We start from the raw sequence: 19,621 nt of genomic DNA, 5'->3' as shown, positions 1-19,621 counted from the left end.
TGACTCATCTATATCATTGTCGTTTGAGAAAAGACTCATCTATGCCATTATCTTTTAACTTTGATTTCGCAAAACCACCTAAACAACTTTTAACACTTTTTATTCGATTTTGAATCAAATGTATTTTTTTCCTTCTTCTTCTTCAAGAACACGAAGAACACCAAAAATTCAAATTTTCAACTTCTTCAATTTTTCAAGAAATCACATCAAATTTCAATAGTAGCATCCCTCCGAGCTAAATATCAAAACTCAATATCTTTTAAGCTCGAATTCAATTTAACCCAACAAGATTCACTTAAAATTTCTTTAAAGTTTTAAAATTTTAACCTTTTTTAATGGTAGTATTTTCTTCACAACTCCAAATCACTTGAAATTTTGAACAGAGACATAGTGAACTTTAAAATAGTGTTTTTTGGGTGTACGTTCACAATTTCAAGTAATTTGAAATTGTGGCAAAAATTTCACCATTAAAGGAGGTTAGAGTTTTGAAACCTTGAAAAAATTTTAAGTGTGTCTTTTGGATTAGGTTGAATTCAAGTTTAAAAGATATTGAGTTTTGATATCCAACTCAGAGGGATGCTACTATTGAAATTTGAGGTGATTTCTTAAAAAATTTAAGAAGTTGAAAATTTGAATTTTTGACGTTCTTCATGTTCTTGAAGAAGAAGAAGGAAAAAAAATACATTTGATTCAAAACTCTAATAGAAAAGTGTAAAAAGTTGTTTAGGTGATTTTGCAAAATCGGAGTTAAAAGATAATGACATAGATGAGTTTTTTCTCAAACGGCAATGGCATAAATGAGCTAAACTTTTAACGGGACATAAATAAACTTTTTCTCAAAGTTTGATAGCATATTTGAGTCTTTTCCCTTTTAAAAAATACTTATAATGAAATAATTTCCAAAAATAAGCAAACAGACTAATAATCTTATGATGTTAGTAACAAATAAAATCTTGGGTAAATTATAGAAATTTCACTAGTTTGGGAGCTAATTATTTAGATACAAGCTAGTTTAGTATAATCTTATCAAATTTTGGTGTGTCCAGATACATGAGATCAAAATTAGATGTAATTTATTATAGATACACTGTATCCAAGTAGATTCGCATATATCTGAGATACATAATTAAACAAATCTCGCTTGCCTCCCTTTCATCTCGCTCGCGTATCTAGTATCCTATCTACATGCGAATCATATGGTGTGATTCTCATGTATCTGGGATACATAAACCAATCTCACTTGCCTCCCTCCTATTCTCTCTCGCCTCTCTCTATTTCAGTGTATCTTGTAGCAAAAAACATGCATCTGGATGTATGTAACTTGAAATCGTATATAAAATTAATAATTAGTGATATAAAAGGTAAGTATTTCAGAATTAGTAAGTATGATTGGATTGTTGGTGTGATTAGCGAGTTTCTCCTAAAATCTCCAACACAGTATCAGTGAGGCCAATTCGGTGACAACTGGGCATTTTTATCATGAGGTAATTAATCTCAATATAACTAATTACCAACAAAATGAGACTAATTATTAGAACATGGGGGTAAACGTAGATAATTTCGCATTGTTCTGAAGCAAATTTGATCATTCGCCCGAAGTATAATTCCAGTAATACAACTTACTATCAAATGTAGCCAAATTGAATGATCGTGGCTACTTGTCTTTTACAATATTTTTCTCTGTTTAAATGGAAGATTATAAAAAAAACTTAAATTATCTTATACGTATAAATCAAATCAAATTAATACTCTTTGTGAAATATTAGCAAGTGTAATGAATAGTTGTTATCCTCAAAAGCGTATAGTAAATCCTAAAAAAAGAAGTTGCATCCATCAATCAGAGATGAGCCAAAACCCAATACCAAAGTGAGAAGAATCTCTGCGCCCTCACTGAAAAGGTATCAAATTTACATTGAAAGTTGTACGCTCTTATATCCACGGAATCTACACTATTTTATGCTTCTTTCGTCTTAATTTATTTGATATTATTTGACTTAATATTATATTAAAAGAGGAAGGAAGATTTTTAAAATTTATTTGTTAACGTTGATGAATAGATCATTGAAACGTAAGAGTGAGAAAAGAAAGGAAGGCAGCCAGCTTTAATTTGTGTGTGAAGATCGCAGCAAAAGTTATATCAGAATCCTTTCTCTACCTTCTATTTTTGGCATTTATATATTGCAAAATGTATGTTTATCCTTCTTTTTTTCATATCTAAACGTACAAGTCTCACATACAGTAACTTTTTTTTTTAATGCAGATTTTGACGTGGTTAAGCAAGTTTTGTCATCATCACTTTCCATCTCCATCATATCTACTGTTTCCCTCTGTTCAATATTTACCCTCCTACCCCTCCTTTGATTTAATCGTTTCGCCACAAATATATGGGAGGAAAACTTAGATTTTTTTTTGGAAATTAGTATTTAGCCATATAATTTATTATTATTTGGTAAATATTTGAAGTTTTCAAATTCTAGAAAAAATTAGAATTTGAGCTAAATTTTAGTATTTAAAATTTTTTAAAAATTTAAAAATTACCCAAAACTTTTATATTTTATAAAAACATTCATTATTTATTAATCTTAATTAATATTTATCTACCACCAACTCCATTAAAAAGAATATAATTTATTCTGAATCAGTGAAAAGTTTGAATATGCAATTATTGTACTACTTTTGTCTATATTGTTATTTTTATTGTTGTTGATTGTCATCAATTATGTTATAAAGTTAGCTTTTAACAGAACATGTTCATTATAAAATGATAATACAAGCTTATGGATAATTTAATAATTTTATAACTTATGAGTATAAATCATATTATTATTTTTTTAAAATCAAATATTTCTCCCAAAATATATGGCCAAAAGATGATGAAACTTCACCAAAAAATGATTTGCCAAAAATATTTGAAAATTTATGGCCTAACATTAGCTTATATTTTGGGCTAAAATTCTAGTATTTGGAAATTTTATTTTTTTTAAAATATTACTCCAAGTTCTTTTATTTAATAAAAATATCCATTATTTATTAATTTTAATTAATATCTACAACCAACTCCATTATAATATCAGCCTGTCGAAAAAAGATTGTTTGTAGAATATAAAAAAAATTATATAAAATAATAGTTTGTTACTATCTCCTTTTAAGTCATTATTAATTTAATGTATTGCTGAATCAATGCTAAATTTGAGTTATAATTTGAATGACAAATTTGAAAAAAACGAATAACTTGTTTTATTACGTGAGTGGCCAAACGTTAGGTATGCCCTAGTGGCATATATTGCCTCCACCAACAGGGTTATGGTTGGATGATAAAGTCTATTTAGATATATTTGAAATAAGTATTGTTTTAATTGAACTTTTTAGTTTCAATAAAGTATTTTTATTAGGTATTTTTAATTTAGATTTTGGAGAAAAAGAAATGAAATTATATATTTTTATTTATTAAATAGATAAATTAATTATATAAAAAATATATATATTTTTTAACTATACACATTAATTTCAAAGTAGAAAATATTGAACTAGATGATTCATTGAATTAAATACGTATAATTAAAAAAATAATTTATTTATTAAATTTAACTTAATCATTTAATAAATAAACAAAATCACGAGAAAATTTAAAATTTGAACCCAAAATATTTAATAGAAACTGAATGGGAGTTGAAGTGCTTAAAAAATAGTGGCTTTGAGTGATATTCTCATTCCTTTTTTTATTTATCAAATTTTAACTTGACATGTTTATAAAAAAATAATATTAATAAATTGAGGGTATAATAGATTATTTTTTTTTTAATTTGTTAAATTTAATAAATTAAAAAAAAATTAAATTAAAAAATATTTGATAAATAAATAAAAACTATGGAGTATTTCTCTATGGTACGTAATTTGTTTGTTTCCACAGAAGAGACAGTGTTAAGCCTCTTCCCCTCTGACGCCTCCTGCCATCATTAACTTCCTTTTCCTTCATATATTATTAGTACATGTCATTTTTATAAGCCATTGTGCAATGACCACTATATCCCTACATTTTCCAACCTTCAACAAATAATACTATTACTAAAATTCATTGGAATAAGATGACAAAACGGAAAATTTATTAGCTTCTATGTTATATATATATATATACAAATGCATTATAATGTAGGAATAAAACTACTTACATATTATATCTTTAAATTAAATTTAGTGAATTATATAAAATATGATATTGTCGTTTTTCTTTTTCATTTTTGATAGTAAAGTGACAAATCTAAACAAATAAGATTCTCTTTATTCTTAATTTCATTATGATTAAATGACTCTTTAAATGGGACTTTAGCTAGTCTACAAATATTACCAAAGTAGCTTAACTACCCCTAGCAGTAACTTCAATTATTACTAGCAAATGGAGTAGATTCAAATGTATCAAACATCAAAATAACGTAGGAGAGTACAATTGAATTGAATTCAAAAATGTTAAAAGAAAAGAAAAGGGGTCTTCTTGTTTTTCTTTTTTCCAATTAGGGGTGTTTTAGGGATAACACATGTGTATCTACTCCCAAGCTGGGGATCTTTAAATAGGTCTCATAAAAAACAGAGTTTTAATGAGTGACAATTTCCAAAAGCAACAATCTTTACGTATTCTTTTGTTGGGAGTGAAATAGTTCCCCCGTGGTTTCGTATATGTAGGGGGGCCAAGGACCCCCCACTTATACTAATTTTTTTTTATTTTAATTTGTTTAATGTATCTATTTAAATAATAAATAATATTTGAATAAGTTTGCTTTTAGATAATATCCATTTATTTTTTGTCATTACTAATCAATTTTTAAATCCTAAAATACAACTGTGGGCCAACTCAAGACCCTTTGAAGACTGTTCTTTTCCTTAAAATCTGTACTTGCATTTTCTTGTTTCTCACAGTCACATTACACCAAGAATATAGTAATTTCTGGGGATTACAAAAAAAATATATTTATTTCTTCTTCAAGAATTTGGTATTCCACCATGGAATTGAATCCTCTGTTTTTCTCTCCTCTCTTCATGTTCCCAACACCTCTTAACTTTCAACATCCAATTCAGAGCCCCTATTGAATAGACTAATATTATCATCATAGTCTACACAACTTTCTCATATCTACCACACTTGTTCATTTCATTTCTCTACTGTCCATTTTTTGTGATGGCCCTTGGGTTTTCTTGTACTACTGCCATTGTTGTATTTCTTCTCTGTTTCTGTTTTTCCAATGCTGTTTTACAAAGAACGGAGGAGGACCCAGAAAGACAAATACTGTTTTCTTTCAGGAGTTTTCTTGAAAATCCTCATCTTCTGTCTACGTGGACCCTCACAACTTCACATTGCAAATGGGGTGGTGTTTTCTGCAAAAATGGTCAAGTTGTTTCCCTTATTCTTTCTTCTCTGCCACTCAAAGGACCCATTTCACCCCACATTGCTTCATTGAAGAGTTTAAAAGTCTTGGATTTGGGTAATAACCAGTTGTCTGGTGAGTTACCAATCCATCTCAGTGAACTCTCTCTGTTGGAAACACTTAAACTTGGTTCTAACTGTCTCACCGGAGAAATCCCGCCGGAGTTCGGACGGTTGACGGAGTTAAAGTTACTTGACCTTTCCGGCAATGCACTGACCGGGAAAATTCCAGCCCAACTTGGTAAGCTGACTAAGCTACAAGTCTTGGCACTTGGAAACAACCTTCTTTCTGGTTCTTTATCTGCAACAATCTTCACAAAGCTTCAATCTTTAACTTCTTTTGATGTTTCTAATAACACCCTTTCTGGTACTATTCCATCTGAAATGGGGAAATTGAGAAGCCTTACTGATCTTTACATTGGGCAAAACCGATTTTCTGGCCATTTGCCACCAGAAATGGGTGAACTTTCAAGACTACAGATTTTCTTGGCTCCTTCATGTTTACTTGAAGGTCCATTGCCAGAATCCATCTCAAAGTTGAAATCTTTGAAAAGACTTGACCTTTCTTATAACCCATTGAAGTGTTCAATCCCAAAAGCGATAGGCAGTCTTGAGAATTTGACTATACTGAACCTAGCTTACTCTGAGATCAATGGTTCAGTACCTCCTGAGCTTGGAAAGTGTAGAAAGTTGACATTTGTAATGCTTTCTTTTAACTCACTCTCTGGGTCTTTGCCTGAAGAACTTGCAGAGTTGTCTACACTATCTTTTTCTGTAGAAAACAATCAGCTTTCTGGTGCATTGCCTTCTTGGCTTGGAAGATGGACTCAAATGGATTCATTGTTGCTTTCGAGTAACCGGTTTTCTGGGGAAATTCCAGCTGAGATTGGGAATTGTTCTATGTTGAATCATATTAGTTTGAGCAATAACTTACTGACTGGTCCAATACCTAAGGAGCTCTGCAATGCCGTGGCACTCGCAGATATTGAGCTTGGAAACAACTTTCTCACAGGCAGCATTGAAGATACATTTGTCAGGTGTGGTAATCTGACTCAGTTGGTATTAATGGATAATAGTATTACTGGGGTGATTCCAGAGTATCTATCACAGCTTCCTTTGGTGGTTCTTGATTTGGATTCCAACAATTTTACAGGTCCAATTCCGGTGAGTCTCTGGAATTCTGCTTATATATTGGCGTTTTCTGCTGCAAATAACCGGTTATGGGGTACTTTACCGATTGAGATTGGCAATGCTGTGTCATTGCAGAGTCTAGTTCTTAGTAACAATCAGATAAGTGGTGTCATTCCTAAGGAGATTGGTAATTTAACCTTTCTTTCAGTGTTGAACTTGAATTCCAATCTTCTTGAAGGGTACATTCCTGATGAATTGGGTGAGTGTATCTCTCTTACAACATTGGATCTTGGGAATAACAGGCTACATGGGTTGATTCCGGAGACAATTGTGCATCTGCCTCAGTTACAGTGCCTAGTCCTTTCTCACAATGATCTTAGTGGTGCTATTCCTTCTAAGACTTCCAAGTATTATCGGCAAGTTAATATCCCTGATTCAAGTTTTGTGCAGCATCATGGTGTCTATGATCTGTCTCACAACAAATTGTCTGGCTCAATACCTGAAGAGCTAGGGAGTTGTGTTGTTATAGTGGATCTTTTGCTCAGCAATAACATGCTATCTGGGGAGATACCACGATCACTTGCCCGCCTGGTGAACCTCACTACGTTAGATTTAACTGGGAATTTGTTAACAGGCACCATTCCAAAGGATTTTGGCAACTCACTTAAGCTGCAAGGATTTTATTTGGGGAATAACCAGCTTACAGGATCAATCCCTCGAAGCATTGGCCACCTAAGTAGTTTGGTGAAGCTGAACATGACAGGCAACATGCTTTCAGGTCCAATACCCTCAAGTTTTGGGAACTTAAAAGGGCTCACCCACTTAGACTTGAGCTCTAATATACTTGATGGTGAACTTCCTCCGTCTCTTTCAAGGATGGTAAATCTTGTTGGCCTTTATGTTCAGCAGAACAGGCTTTCGGGCAATCTAGATAAGCTATTCTCAAACTCTGCAACATGGAGACTTGAGAATATTAATTTGGGTACTAACTCCTTTACTGGAGTCTTGCCACCATCTCTGAGCAACTTGTCGTACTTGACATTTCTTGATCTCCATGCAAACAGTTTAACCGGTGACATTCCAGTTGAGCTAGGAAATCTTGTGCAACTTGAGTATTTGGATGTCTCAGGCAACAGTCTTTTTGGTCAAATTCCCGAGACAATATGTGCTCTTCCCAATTTGGATATACTAAATCTTACGGATAACAAACTGAAGGGAGCTATACCAAGAAATGGAATTTGCCGGAATCTTTCAAAAGTTTCAGTGGCTGGGAACAAAGATCTCTGTGGGGGAACTTTGGCTCTAAAATGCCCTGCCATGAGTTTTGTTAAAAGATCATTGTTGTTTAATGTCTGGGGAATCTTATCAGTGGTGGCTGGGACTATATTGATCACTCTTACTATAGTCATTGTGATAAGGATATGGGTTAATAGAAGCAGCAGAAAGAGTGATCCCGAGGAAGCTGAGGATAGCAAACTGGACAGTGATGATCAGCACCTTTATTTCTTAGGTAGCAGCAAGTCGAAAGAGCCTCTTAGCATCAACGTGGCAATGTTCGAGCAGCCTCTTCTCAAGCTGACCTTGGTTGATCTTCTTGAAGCCACCAACAACTTTTGCAAGACTAAAATTGTTGGTGATGGAGGGTTTGGAACCGTCTATAAGGCCACTTTACCCAATGCTAAGACAGTTGCTGTTAAGAAGCTAAACCAAGCAAAAACTCAGGGTCACCGTGAATTTTTAGCTGAAATGGAAACTCTAGGCAAAGTGAAACATCGGAATCTCGTTCCATTGCTTGGGTACTGTTCTTATGGTGAGGACAAAGTGCTTGTTTATGAGTATATGGTTAACGGGAGCTTGGACCATTGGCTGAGAAACCGTACTGGAACACTTGACGTGCTTGATTGGAGAAAACGACTTAAGATTGCAGTTGGTGCTGCTCGTGGTTTGGCTTTTCTTCATCATGGATTCACACCCCACATTATTCACAGGGACATTAAGCCAAGTAACATCTTGCTCAACGAAGACTTTGAGGCAAAAGTTGCAGACTTTGGATTGGCAAGGTTGATCAGCGCCTATGAGACGCATGTAAGCACTGATATTGCTGGTACATTTGGTTACATTCCTCCCGAGTATGGGCAGACATGGCGGTCTACGACAAAAGGGGATGTTTATTCTTTCGGTGTGATCCTTCTTGAATTGCTGACAGGGAAAGAGCCAACAGGTCCTGATTTCAAAGATGTCGAAGGTGGAAACTTGGTTGGTTGGGTACTCCAGAAGATCAAGAAAGGTCATTCAGCTGATGTTCTTGATCCAACAATACTTGATGCTGATTCAAAGCAGATGATGCTTCAGACATTACAGATTGCTGCAATATGCCTCTCTGACAATCCAGCTAACCGCCCCTCGATGCTCCATGTCTTCAAGTTCTTGAAAGGAATCAATGAGGAATAAATCATCACTCTGTTATCTCATCTGTCTAGTTATATTTTTAATCCTGTCATTGTTATTAAGCATATGTTAATAATCATTAGTAATTATGTAACATAAGTCTTTAATCATTATGGCCATTTCCCTATTTCAGAATATATCAATTTAAAATCTATGATACATGATTGTCGTTTATTTGAGTCGAAGGTTTTTCAAAAACATTTTTTTTACCTCCACAACATAGGGGATAAGTATGGTTGTGTACACACCTTCCTCTCCGGACTCCACTTGTGAAATTCACATTCGGGATGGTAATGACAGACTTTTCCTTTTGCATGCAATAATCTTAATTTGGATTAGCTCTATATAATCATGGTTTTATTTTTGTCTTATGAGGTGTATGACCTATTCATGGTACATGTGCTTAGAGGGATAATCATGATTGTTACGTGTGACAGAAAGTCGAAAACATTGAAAAGAAACGGCGATTATTTAATAGCACTAATATCATAGAGGTGATTTTGAGTATCATCTCATCAACTGTTTTTTAGTCAACAAAAGGTACTATTCCTTCATTGCTAAAAACCAACTTTCACGTCTGCATTAATTCCCTAGGTGCATTTAATAAAAATAAAAAACAAATTAACATTGAAATTTTGTGGTTTGAAATTAACATTGAAATTAACATTGAAATTAACATTGAAATTTTTTAACTTGGTATGATAAAATTATTTTCTACGGGGAAGTCATCCCTTACTTACTATTATTTTGACGTTTAATTTCTTATTACTTGCTCCAACTCTACACTATACATTATTCCTTTCACGAGAGAACAAAAAATGAGACGTGAAATAATCAACATTCTCCTTATAGAGTCAATATTTTGTATCAGTAAATTTAAAGTTTGGGAGTTATTTGGTAGATGAGTAAGGTTATTACTGTTAATTTCACCATATTGATTTCTTAAAATTAAACCAAACTATACTTTGAAGAATGTGACTTATTCTTCGACTATGAATTTATAATTAAATTCACCTTATTAACTCATTAAAAGGCCACGATTATATTTATTGTACATGTGCATATTACTAAAAGTTAATAAAAAAATATAGGTCAAAGAAAGTGATAAAGCAGAGTTAATAATATTGTTGGATGTGAGTGTGTCTATCACTCTGTACATAAGCTGTGTCCTATTTATAGCTGTTGACTGCTTTACGCTTAAACCATGCATTTAGTCCCATTCTTTCATTTCAAATTTATTTTTAAAAAATAATTATTTTAAAATTTTAAAATAAAATTAATTATTATTATTATTTTTCATTCTTATCCTTAGTAATAATAATTCGATGATTACCGATACTTTAAAAAAGTAAACATTTAATCAAGAAAGATTATTCTTAAGACATAAATGAAATTTATGTAAAACAATCAAAAACTCTTTCTATTTAATGTTTTTTTAAGGGGCAAATAAAGAAAAATACAATTGATAATTTGAGACGTAGGAGCAGGGGCAGATCTATGGAGCGGAAGGGGGTTCGAACCCTCTCGGCAAAAAAATAACACTGTAAATATAGTATATATTTTCTGTATTTTCGTAACCCCTTGAACAATAAACAAAATATAGCTCAATAGTTAAGGCCCTTTTGTTGCACTCTTATGTTCAAGGTTCAAGTCCCTCCAACTACATTATTTTAGTTTTTCATTTATTTTCAACATTTAACTTTTGTTTATTTTTTCATTTAATTTCTAAAACAGCCATGACCACTGCCCAATTATGATTATTTTTTTTTTAAAAATGTTGGAATAGTAAATTAGGGATTTTTAATCTCAAAAATCAAACTTTTTGTACCTATGAACTATATATTACTGTCTCCCTTAGAATTGTTTTTTGTTGGCTTATTCACATGTTTATACTTTCATTTTTCCTAACCCCTTGAATGAAAATTCTGGATGCGTCACTACATAGGAGTAATAATCTTTATATCTAAAAACTCATATTTTCATTGTTTTAAATTGAGTGACATGTTTTAACTTGACACAGAGTTTAAAAAAGTAAAGAAGACTTTAATTTATTTGGTAATTAAAGATTTGTCAAATGTACCAAAACGTCGTTTAATTTTGTAGTCTTAAATATATCATGTGAAAAATTGAAATTAAAAATTGCTAAAAATGAAAAAGGTCATTCTTTTTAAAATGGACTAAAAAAAATAGAAAGTCTTAGAAGACTACGATTCTCTAAGTTTCGCGTCTTATTTTTTTGCGTGTCTACTATTTATTTAGGTGCAATGGGGAGTTAACATCTTGGATAGTGTGTGGAAATGACTAGCTACTTCCTCCCATGATCTAAAAGACCTTATTGCTTTGTCGAGACTAAGTTGTTCAAAATCGAATCGAAACTGATAATTTGAATCGAAAAAAAGTTATTGGTTTATTGAAAATGAGTTATTGATTTAGAGGTTTCGGTAACGATTTTAATTTTTTTATCGAGTTATCGATTCTTAACGGCTTAAGATTTTTTCTTAACGTTTTAACCGATAACTCGATAGTAAATTAATTAATTATAATTATACCATTCAATATATAAAGTCCTTGAGTTAGGGTTTAGTGTCATACTTCTAATTCTGATTGTTTCAAACTCTCGATTGTTCTAAAATTGTCAGTGTTTGCTTTTGAGCCAAATGCAGTATGTCAACTCATGTGCATGGTTTATTTGGTTTGTCACTGTGTTTCTAAATGATCTTCAATGTTTTTTTTTGTGTTAAATCTTAGCCGTTAAATTCATAACTGAACTGATAACAATCAATAACCGATAAGCCAATAGCTTAATGATTCTAAAACTGTTTAGCATGTTTACAAATCAATAACCGATAAATCGAACCGCTAAACTTCAAAACCTAATCGAACCGATCGATACGTAGCTCTAATCCAAGCTATAATCATTCATCTCAAGTTTCTGTAGGAAAAAACGAAGAAACAATTAGATAACTGAGTTTTGAGTTAAAAATAAAAATATTGTTTAACTTGATTATAATTTTGAGGAAAAAAGAGAAAGGAAATAGATTAAAAACTTGTCTAGGCTGTGATTTGAATGAAGAAGCTTGTTCTCATGGGTTGAACTAATGAGTCATATACAAGCCCATATGCTAATGTTAATTCTTTGGGCTTGGAAATAATCCATGAAGGCTCTTTGAAGAAGCTTGTCATCATGTTGATGACTTTTCTCTCTCACTCTAAATTGAAAAAAAATAATTCCTTATGAGTTATGACATACCGGCTAATACGCATTTCTAACAAAATAAATTATGTAATCACCTTTGAGCCATCTTCAAGAATGCGAATTAGTTATAGGTGCTTTTGTTTTAATTTGGAGGTATTCCCCTCTAATTATACAAGATGGACCTCGTATATTTGTTTAACAAAATGCACTAACAAAGCTCCAAAACCTATGCTTGTCCATACATTTAAAGTTTGTTGAAACTTTAATAAACATACACGTTGGAGAATATTACTAATTCAACTTTTATCTTATTGGTGAGAATTTAAATTTCTACTTTGTAATCCTCTGTCCGGCCATTTCCCCTCCTCTGCCCCCATTTAACATTTTAAATTTTAAGTGGTATTGAATAAAATAAATTTTTTAATCTAAAGTAAGTTTTTTTTATATATATATATAAAACTTATTACTTAAAGGAAATAATTCTTAATTTCTCAAAATGCCCCTATACCCGCAGCAGCTCTAGCGTGATGAATATTTAATAAAAATAGATTTGTAAAAAGAAAAGAACAAGAAGATTAACTAATAAGCAATAGAAAACAAAAAACAAACTAATAACTCCTCACTTTAGTCTCTTGCTCCTTCTCCATATTAACTGAATTTTTGAAGCTTTTTTATAGTTTAAAATAATTGAATTGTTCAAAATTTTGATTTTTTTTATTCTTGTCCTTCATTTATAAATTTTAGGTGATAAGTTCAAAAGAGTTAATTGCTTATATTTATGATTTTATTTTGAATTATTTCTATTTTTATGAATAGTTTGATAATTACTAAAAGGATAAAAATAAAAAATAATATTCAATTTATGACCTAAACTTTTTTCCTTAATAAGTGTGCATTATTAATATATAAAACGGAGTATTAAATAAGAGAATTAATCAAACGTTATGATGAAAACACAATGATAATGCCTCAAATGAAAAAGATTATTTCCACTTCCACTCATTCTCTAATGTTTAATTCTTCCGTAGCTTCCAAATATTCAATGACCAAAGATTACCCCGGCTTTCCAATTGTCAACGCTCTTATGATATATATTATATTCATTGGAGATATGAAATAAATATCATTTTGTGTATATGCCAAGATACATGTCAAGACACATGTAGCCTTGGTGATGGATGGATTAACGCGACAAATTCAAAGTGAGGTGCCATGGTGTATGCTTTTTGGGGACGACGTAGTCCTGATCGACGAGACTCGTAGCAGAGTTAACGCTAAGCTGGAGGATTGGAGACATACCTTGGAATCAAAAGGGTTTAAGCTGAGTAGGACCAAGACAGAGTACTTAGAGCGCAAGTTCAGTGAGACACCTTAGGAGGTTGGCGCGAAAGTTAGGCTTGGTGACCAGGTTATCCAAAAGAAAAGTAGTTTCAATTACCTTGGGTCTATCATGCAAGGCAGCAGGGAGATTGACGATGATGTCACATATCGTATTGGGGCAAGGTGGATGAAATGGAGGTTCGCTTTCGGTGTGCTATGCGACAAGAAGGTGCCACCACAATTTAAGGGCAAGTTCTACAAAGTGGTGGTTAGACCGGCTATGTTATATGAGGCGGAGTGTTGGCCAGTTAAGGTCTCTCACGTTCAAAAGATGAAAGTAGCCGAGATGAGAATGTTGAGATGGATGTGTGGGCATACCAGGAGCGACATGATTAGAAATGAGGCTATTCGGGACAAGGTAGGAGTGGCCTCGGTGGAAGACAAGACGCAAAAAATGCGACTGAGATGGTTTGGGCATGTGAAGAGGAGAGACACAGATGCCCTAGTGTGGAGGTGCGAGAGGTTGGCCATGGATGGTTTCAAAAGAGGTAGGGGTAGGCCGAAGAAATATTGGGGAGATGTGATTAGACAGGACATGACGCAGTTACAGCTTACCGAGGACATGACCTTAGATAAGAGGGTGTGAAGGACCCATATTAGGAGAAGGCTAGTACATAGTCTCGTTATTCTTCCGTATTAGTAGGCGCATTAGCGCACTATAATTTCTTGTGCTCTGACTTCTGTTATTATCTTTCTATTACTTTCTGTAATTTGATTATTCTATTTTATCTGTATCGCTTTCGTTATTTGCGTTATCCGTTATTTGCTTTTCAATAACGCTTTGAACTTCTTAGCCTTATCTGACCTCTTGTTATGTTTCTTTTGAGCCGAGGGTCTCTTGGAAACAGCCGTTCTACCTTGGTAGGAGTAAGGTCTGCGTACATTTTATCCTCTTCATACCCACGTTGTGATATTTCACTGGGTTGTTATTGTTGTTGCCCAGACACATGTAACTTTAATCGTTTATTTGAGATTGTATTTAGGCCAAATACATTGACAACTTCTTAAATTTATTAGTAAATTAATAGGGCTCAATTTGAATATATTACAGTTTAAGTATCTAAGTTAATTAATTGGTGAAAAGTTTAAGGGACTATCAATGTATTCCGCCCCTTTATTTATGAAGTATCAAATTGGATGCTAGATTTTCGAGCTTTTTGTATGCAGTGTTAAATTTGACAAAATTCAAGATGAATTAATTGAATATTTGGTAGGAAGATAGTTTTTTTATTGGTATAAAAGTCAGGTAGTAATTTTGTAGATAAAAGTTTGGTAAACTATTAAATAGTTTCATAAGTTAAACCTTAACATTTTTACAAATAGTGATGTCATGGATAACATCAAGAACAAGAATTCATTCCTATAAATAGGTAGTTCTTGATTAATTTAAAACATATCTCTCACTTGTCTTCTCATCTTTTAAGGCATTTAATCTTTTTGTCTCTCGTAGTATTTCACTTGTATTCTTTTGGAGTGAAATAAATATTAGTTGGTTGTATCCGAGGATTAGACAAAAGAAATTAAGATTTTGCCAAACCTCGTAAATTTCGGATGTTCTTTTTATTATTGTCTCATTTACTATTTATTAGTTGCATTTAGATATAACAATTGTGATTTCATCACTCTCTACTTCCACAACATGCAGTTGCTTCACGAGAATTACTCTTCCTTCAATACGCTCATGGCACAGCTAGTATGCTTCAAGTTCAAGATTTTCCAGCTCTTAATTAACTTCATTTTAACGGATTAACCCAAAAAATATTGAACAACTTGTTGGGTTCTATCACATTATATATTTTCATAATCCCTTTCTCCTAAAAAAATGAACAATTGACAACGAAGTTTGTAGCTAATTTCAAAAATAAAATAAAATTGTAGTAGTGATATACTGTATTCGAATAGCATCTTGATTTTCTTGTATGGATGCTATTCTTTATAGGAATTTCTTTGAATGATATATACCATCTCATTTTAAATTGTTTTATGGTAAATTGCTGTGTTTTTGGTTTCATCAGATTGTTGTTAGTTAATTGTTAGTCATTGAGGATGGGGAATAAGCCTTATAATTTAAATTTTCGAAAATGTAGATTAGTAAGGATTATAAGTTCGTTCCAACTTGTGCTAGGGGGCCTTGTTATATTTGTAAGCCTTTCGACTTTATTTAGCTTCTATTCTGTTGGATTTTTCATGCATAATGAAGATATATGTCGCTATTTTTATGGCTCTTACGATGGTTTTGACATTAAATCGTTGGCTGCTCGAGTTGATGAAGTTCTTAATAAGATGGAAATTCTGCAAGACAAGCTAGAGTTGATCATAAAGCAGATGGAAAAAACTAAAGTTGAGGAGTTGTTTAGAAGCAACATTTCGAGATTGGAGTACAAGAGATTTTTAGAAGAAGAGGTGATTAGGCCTCTGTCTTCCGCGCAAATTGCCCTTAGGCAAATTAGGTTGCCAAGAGTTGAAGGAATTGCAAGTGTTAAAGAAGACCCCTTGATTAATACCTTTGTGATTGAGGAGATTCGGAAGTATATAACTCCAAAGGTGAATAGAAATGGAAATGTTAATGTGTATGGGACACCGATGATTTATAACACGATAGGGCACGCGTGTGTTTTGATGAAGAAAGAGTTGGAAGAGTATATGGATTATGAAATTGGCTCATATTGTAAAGATGATTGGAATTTGGCTCAGAAGTTAATGTTAAATGGTTGTGATCCTTTGCCTAGGAGGAGATGTTTGGCTAGGGCGTCTAAGCTCTATCGGAAGCCTTATCCGATTGACAAGTCCCTTTGGACAATTCCGGATGGTAGAAATGTTCGTTGGAGCAATTACAAATGCAGGAATTTCGAGTGCTTATCGAGTAATAAGAACCCGAAACAAGGCTTTGAAATGGAAAAGGAAAAGGTTAAGTGGATAACAAACTCCTCTGTTCCTGTGGATTTCTTGATCAAAGATGTTTTGGCAATCAAGGCAGGGGAGATCAGAATTGGTCTTGATTATGGCATTGGAACAGGGACTTTTGCTGCAAGAATGAGACAACAGAATGTGACAATCATCTCAACTGCCATGAATCTCGACGCTCCATTCAGTGAGACGATAGCACTTAGGGGTCTGGTGCCAATTTATGTGACATTGAACCAACGACTTCCTTTTTTTGACAACACGATGGACTTGATCCATACCATAGGACTTATAGATGGTTGGATCGAACTGCAGCTATTAGATTTCATCCTTTTTGATTGGGATCGCGTTTTAAGACCAGGAGGATTGTTGTGGATCGATCGGTTCTTCTGTAATAGGAGGGATATCGATGACTTCATGTACATGTTCTTGCAATTCAGATACAAAAAACACAAGTGGGCTATTTCTCCCAAGTCCAAGGATGAACTTTATCTTTCTGCATTGTTGGAGAAACCTCAACGATCTTGATGATTATAGTAAATTATAAGCTTTTACATCCTTCTTTTATGTGCTTGTTCTTTTTTGTTACACAAACATTGTTGTCAAAGTTACATATTGTCTATTTGGTGAGAAAGTAATGCTTCGTTTATGTTCAAATTAAACACTTTGGTCTACATGCTGGGAAAATGTATAATTCACATATGTTCAACTCCGAAGTCTAGAATAAAATGTTTTAGACTTATGAATTGTGACTCCCTTGAAAATTACCATCTTTGTGTAATAGTTCGTAAATCATATAGAAAATGTATAATGCATTAGGCAAATTTAATGCAACAAGCTCAATTTATTATGAAATATCATCTGGTACACTAATTCAACCACCATTATTGGGTAGCATTGTAGCAATGGATAATGGAAAATGAAAAATATACTGATGTAGCAATTAGAAAAAATATTTGTTGGAGAAAGTTTTTATAACAACTACTCTATCTCACAAGACAGAGGTAAATATGCGTACTCTATCCTCTCTGGATTTTATGGTCTAACTAGTGGATCCACAAATAACTAAAAGTTAAAGAGGCTTTCACCGAGTCTACCTTAATAAGTAACCTCTCTTCTCGATGTGGGAGTTACATTGGATTACATGTTATAGCTCGCATGGTCTTATATGTCGGTTAAGGTCCTATCCCACAAATGTATATGAAATGATATAAGTTCTCATGATGTTTATGATGCATTGACCACATGATCGTGATTACGATATTCAAATGTTTTCAAGTTTTACTCATGTTTTTTAAGATATTGGTCATGCATCTCATGTTCATAATGGTTATTTCTTACTATCATTGTTCATGCATGCTTCTCACATACTTAATGCATTTCCATGTACCAATGCATATTTTTTGCCTACATTGGATCATAATGCAGGGTCCGACGATCACTCTCCTCCTACTCATGGTTAGAGTTCGAGTACTATCCTCCTAGTGTTGGTGAGTCCACATGATTCGAGGACGAGACATTATACTTTCATTGTTCTTTATGACTTCTATCTTTTATATTTTGGGTGAGCTAGGAGCTTCTCTTAAGTCCCCATTCAGACTAGTAGAGGCATGTTAGATGTTCACAGAGTCTATGTTGTCATATTGCTTTGAGTTTTTCTCTTTATTTGAGATGCTAGTTTGAGACTTATCTTCCGCTTTATATCATGTCTTTACTTACCTTATGTATGCGATGTATGCTAAGAGGCTTGGTTGGAGTTTCTCGAAATTTTAATCGTCGTATCACACGTAGGGCCTAGCTTGGGTCGTGACATATATGATATTCTAAGGGTCCTTCAAGATTCTAATCGTCATGTCACGTCTAGGGCCTAGTTAGGATCGTGACAATAATAGACATGTATTCCCTTGATACGAATCCTTGATTGTTATTGGTCTAAAACAATAATAAAATACACTAATCAGTCAATAGTGGCCCAAGTCAATTTATGATTATTCCATCCAAACTAGAGCTTCCCACCATCAATTTCAAGCTAAAACCCTTCCCAAGGTTACTCTCATGGATTCTAAAATTACTTAAGAATCAAATTTACAAGTCGTGAAGTAATTAACTTATCTTAATCGAAGAACACGATGAAAAACCGGTGAAAAAACTCTTAAGTCGCCCATGCAATTCCCCAAAACAAGATGGCCAGATAATGATTAGTTTTGAGATTTTTCTGCACTAAATTCCGACTTACTCCGCTATAGCTGTCCAACCCGCTATAGCAGTAACGCCTAAAATCCTGTTACAGTACCTGATGTGCCCCGTTGTAGCGCCTGCTCGAGTGCATTAAGTTATAGCAATACCAGCCCTCTATGGTGGCTTTCAACGGTACTGCAGAAGGCCCTATTTTACAACATACCTTCAATTCTTGACATTTCAAACCAATCATTTCACGCCAAGTTAAATTCTGAGAGTTCTACTCACTCAAATTCAATTTTGTAAAGCCCTATGAAATCTTTAATGTCTTCGCTATTAGAAAAATCAATACATCCCTAGAAATCAACCCTACTCCATTTTTGGATCACCTTATATCTCATCTCAGTCAAATTTCATCTGAAATTGACCTAGCCTAAATTCACTGTTAAAAAAAAAAAATTGACCCAATTCTTTCGACATTTATCTACCCATAACAATCAAAATGGATCATTACAATCTTCAAGTACGATGCAGTATGTCTTTCATAATAGAGTAGTATAAATTACAAAAAGTCTTCTTTCAACTTACAAGACTCGAATGTATTTCATTCATTTACCAAAACGTCATGAAAGGGACATTCACCATTCAGCGAATTTATAACAACTACGCATTTTTTCCTTTCTTCTTTAATAGGAATTGATGATATTTGAGAAAACATAGTACTAGTTATAGTTAATTTTAAAAGATAATTAAAAATCTAAATGATGCTTAGACATTTAAAATATCGTGAGTGAAAAACATAAGAAAATTTATCCGCCTGACTCAAATGTGTTAACTTCCCAATTTTGTGTTACAATTAAATAACTAACTAATGAATTCCCTTCTGGTTGGAATTCAATTGCTGACATAAATAATTCCTTTTAGGGTAGCATCATTAATAAGTATTTTGACCAAAAAATACAAAAGGA

The 19,621-nt window shown here is 33.1% G+C and overlaps 2 protein-coding genes across 2 annotated transcripts; both read left to right on the top strand.

The window, feature by feature from the left end:
* The first annotated feature begins 4,833 nt into the window (after nt 1–4,833).
* Nucleotides 4,834–9,152, top strand: LOC129896943 (leucine-rich repeat receptor protein kinase EMS1). Its single transcript, XM_055972944.1, has one exon. It carries the CDS (start codon nt 5,171–5,173, stop codon nt 8,996–8,998), a length of 3,828 nt encoding a protein of 1,275 aa, XP_055828919.1. The 5' UTR covers nt 4,834–5,170; the 3' UTR covers nt 8,999–9,152.
* Nucleotides 9,153–15,617: 6,465 nt separating this feature from the next.
* On the top strand, nt 15,618–17,003 carry LOC129893870 (probable methyltransferase At1g29790). Its single transcript, XM_055969291.1, has one exon. The coding sequence runs from the start codon at nt 15,618–15,620 to the stop codon at nt 17,001–17,003; it is 1,386 nt and encodes a 461-aa protein (XP_055825266.1).
* Nucleotides 17,004–19,621: the final 2,618 nt, after the last annotated feature.

The sequence above is a fragment of the Solanum dulcamara genome, chromosome 7 (genome assembly GCF_947179165.1).
Source record: "Solanum dulcamara chromosome 7, daSolDulc1.2, whole genome shotgun sequence".
Taxonomy (NCBI): Eukaryota; Viridiplantae; Streptophyta; class Magnoliopsida; order Solanales; family Solanaceae; genus Solanum; species Solanum dulcamara.
Note: the sequence above shows the minus strand (reverse complement) of the source record. Positions and strands in the feature narration are given on the sequence as shown.

Coding starts and splice junctions, on each gene's coding strand:
- LOC129896943 (XM_055972944.1), top strand. CDS start 5,171: ATGGCCCTTGGGTTTTCTTGTACTACTGCCATTGTTGTATTTCTTCTC.
- LOC129893870 (XM_055969291.1), top strand. CDS start 15,618: ATGGGGAATAAGCCTTATAATTTAAATTTTCGAAAATGTAGATTAGTA.